This window comes from Nannospalax galili, unplaced genomic scaffold (genome assembly GCF_000622305.1).
Source record: "Nannospalax galili isolate Female #2095 unplaced genomic scaffold, S.galili_v1.0 scaffold4368, whole genome shotgun sequence".
Taxonomy (NCBI): Eukaryota; Metazoa; Chordata; class Mammalia; order Rodentia; family Spalacidae; genus Nannospalax; species Nannospalax galili.
The window spans coordinates 3,665-6,649 of NW_008358231.1; the positions used below are offsets into that span (position 1 = coordinate 3,665).

The 2,985-nt window shown below is 47.0% G+C and overlaps 1 protein-coding gene across 1 annotated transcript in view; it reads left to right on the forward strand.

The window, feature by feature from the left end:
• Nucleotides 1–141: 141 nt before the first annotated feature.
• LOC103724468 (alpha-actinin-2-like) overlaps nucleotides 142–2,985 on the forward strand; it is a gene marked incomplete at its 3' end in the record, with an annotated part of 4,538 nt that continues 1,694 nt past the window's right edge. The window contains exons 1-2 of the mRNA XM_008821564.2: nucleotides 142–404; nucleotides 2,109–2,201. Of these exons, the coding sequence (XP_008819786.1) occupies nucleotides 357–404; nucleotides 2,109–2,201 (141 nt within the window). The remainder of the gene's footprint in view (nucleotides 405–2,108; nucleotides 2,202–2,985) is intronic.

The following is a 2,985-nucleotide window of genomic DNA, read 5'->3' on the forward strand; positions in this document are numbered from 1 at the left end:
AGGCCTAAATTTTATTCCCTGGGACCTACAAGATGGAAGGAAAGAACTGACTCCCAAGAGTTGTCCTCTAACCTCCACACACATGGCATAGCACGCACGCAAACACATGCGCACACACCATAATGGATTGAAATGTAATAAAAAGTTCCTATTCTGGGATCTTGTCGGTGCTGTCTAGCCGTGCTGAGGTTCAGGGTCATGGGCCCATTAAACACACAGCGAAGTCGGTGTAAACTGACTTGATCCTCCCTCCGTTCACCGTGGTTTCTCCTCTTCGCCTGTGTGTGTCTGTGTCCCGTGTTATTTTCTCCCCCCCAGACATTGTCAACACTCCCAAACCCGATGAAAGAGCCATCATGACTTACGTCTCCTGCTTCTACCATGCTTTCGCGGGAGCGGAGCAGGTACTCCACCCTTGTGCACGCAGCTGGCCACGCTGCTCTGTGTGCGCATGTGTTCCTGGGTGTGTGTGTTTCTGTGTGCTTCACATCTTACCTGGGAATCTGTGTTTCATGATGACCTAACACAGCAAACCACAAGTCAATTTTTTTAACAGCTTTAACAGTAACTGCAGTGCTTTTCTCTAAGTTTTTCTCTTCTAAAATAGTTCCTCTATTTCATTAACAAATCATTAGAAACATTTGTACATTAGGGGGCAGAGTGCCCTGGGGAGTGTGCAGCATGCATTGAATGGCAAAGGAGACAAATACCTCTCCCATATCTGTGGCTCTAGTTCGCCTGGCACTGACCTTGCTCAAGCATCTTTCAAGACTGTATTTTTAGTCAAAGGGATAAAAGTGTTACAATCCCAGGATTGCTCACATTTCCCAAGATACTGAGGGACATTGCAGGAGAATATCCTCCACTCTCTGCAGCCCTACCTGTCCCTGTCACTTACCCCTTTCCATGGGGAATATTGATAGACTGAGTGGACAAAGGGTGTCTTTTTTTGCCTTATTTGTAAAGGCCGCCACTAGGGAATGATGGTCACTTGAATCATATGATCAGGTGACTTAGGGCTTTAGAGGCCAGGCTTTGGGGCAAGAGTGTCCAACCTTTTGGCTTCTGTGAACCACATTGTACACAGACAGATTGTCTTGGGCTACATGGGATCTCTAGCCTACGGCAGCCCGCAGGTTGCGAGAGCACACGTATATTTATTTCTCATGACATTTCACCTACAAAGTTAAAAAACTGGGCCTGATGCGTTGACTCAGCAGGTAAAGGTGCTTGTAACCCAACCTGACAGACCTGAGTTTGATCCCTGGGACCCACAGAGTGGAAGGAAAGTCAATCTCAAAATGCTTTAGTAAGTTTACACTGTTGTGTTTGGCCATATTCATAGCTACCCTGGGCTGCATGAGGCTTATGGGCCATGGATTGGACACCCCTGCTGTGGCCCTAGAAGTCTGATTATGCATGTTCCTCTTCTCCATCCAGCATAGGCTCATGATAGGAGACATGTGACCTCAGGTCCTCTTCACACATGGTGTCAGAGGATACTTTATTGTCTCAGTGATTGCTCTTGGAGATCAAACATCTTAAGGTCAGCTCAGCTCCAGGGGAGGAGCTCATCTAGAGAGTGCTACATGCTCAAAAGAGGTGAAGTCTTCCCGTGGAGTCAAGGGCAATGACATGAATATATTCAAGACCCAGTCACTTGAGCTTTGATTTCTAAAGGCTGATGTCATTCTACACCATGGTCATAGGGTCAGTGTTCAGATGGACAGGCATCCAGGGACCTGAGATCTTTTTCCTTGACCCACATATTTCTGTTACTAACTTGCTCAATGTTTTACAAAGCTTGTGTTTTAGACTAATGATATTTCCCTGTTGTTCCCTACAGTATATTCAACTGCCGTGTAAGTCTGTGTGAAAGCTAAAAACAAAAAGGTGTGAAACAATTCATCCCCTCTCTCTCACCCAACCCCACCCCAGACTGCTCCACTTCTGACAGCCATCTCCCTCGACCCCCTCGCCCCACCATGTCTGGGTTTGTGTGTGTGCGCACGCATTCCCCCGTCCGACCGGCCATCATGTCTGGCTTTCTGTGTGTGCACGCATCCCTCGTCCGACCCGCCATCCTGTTTACCTATTGTGTTTTGCAGGCCGAGACAGCAGCTAACAGAATATGTAAGGTTCTTGCTGTGAATCAAGAGAATGAGAGGCTGATGGAAGAATATGAGAGGCTAGCGAGTGAGGTAAAGGAAACTGGCCGCCCCAGCTCTATCCACCCCCAGGGAGGCAGAGGGTGCACCCCATGGTCAGTGCTCACTTTTGCATTTTTCATCTGAGAGACCAAAAGCAGGGAACACACTTGGTCTCAGAGGTGGCACATCTCGTAGCATTAAAGTACTGATGCCGATGTCCTCCCGATGGTCTTTCCAAAAGATCCCAAAGCGCAGACAGAGATCGTTTGCACATTTTGAGGTAATAGAAAAGGGATTCTGGCCTTAGTTCTGCCCCTACAAGGTCAGACTCCAGAAAACATCAGGTTCCTTGTTTTGTTTTGTTTTGTTTTTTTTTCTGACCTGTAGGCTACTGGCATCATGTGGGGTACTTTAGGAGTCTTGAATTTGCAGACCCTGTTGGGAGAAGGAGGTGTGGTCTGTGTCTACATACGGGCCCAGAGGGAGGTCTGTGAAGACGGCCGTCTGCACCCATATCATTGGTTTGAACATTACTTTTACAGTTCATTTTTGTGTCCTTATTACAGTGCAGATGGCACCAAGCCCCCCGCTGCCCCTGTGTTATGGCTGAGGGAGGCCCAGAGTTATATCCTCTGAGGCTGAACTCAATCACAGAGATCCGTATTCAAGATCAGATCATCTAAATGAAAAAGTGTATTAGCAGTGTATTTTTATTTATTTATTTTTAATTTTAAATTTTTAATTAATTTTTTGGTCTTTTTGAGACAGGGTCTCCCTGTAGCCCCAGCTGGCCTGGAACTCACTATGTAGACCAGGCTGGCCTTGAACTCACGGA